Genomic DNA, 296 nt, shown 5'->3' on the forward strand with positions numbered 1-296 from the left:
AACACTCCTTTTACCGTGTAGAGATGGATTCACAAACAAACAACTTCCCTCTTTGTAAACCTTCGTATTAATAAAAGAAAGGGACAGGCTGATCAAGTGCATTATAAGAACCGTCAAAGTCCAAACGATCGTGAGGGCCTTGTACCACGTCCATTTGTGTAAATGGCGATGTAACTGGAACTGGGTTGTAGTCTGAAAGCAAGAAAAGAAAAAATAATTATCGTAAATTGATTTTTTTTTCTAGATCAGTATTGTATATTGCATTCGAGTCAGGTGTCAATCATGGTAATTCATGT

General features: G+C 36.8%; 1 protein-coding gene across 1 annotated transcript in view; it reads right to left on the reverse strand.

Annotated features, from left to right (window-relative positions):
* Positions 1-48: 48 nt before the first annotated feature.
* Positions 49-296, reverse strand: part of LOC119594397 — a 1,822-nt gene continuing 1,574 nt past the window's right edge. Inside the window, exon 3 of the mRNA XM_037943470.1 lies at positions 49-192. Within this exon, the coding sequence (XP_037799398.1) occupies positions 68-192 (125 nt within the window). The 3' untranslated portion in view covers positions 49-67. The remainder of the gene's footprint in view (positions 193-296) is intronic.

The sequence above is a fragment of the Penaeus monodon genome, chromosome 33 (genome assembly GCF_015228065.2).
Source record: "Penaeus monodon isolate SGIC_2016 chromosome 33, NSTDA_Pmon_1, whole genome shotgun sequence".
Classification (NCBI taxonomy): domain Eukaryota; kingdom Metazoa; phylum Arthropoda; class Malacostraca; order Decapoda; family Penaeidae; genus Penaeus; species Penaeus monodon.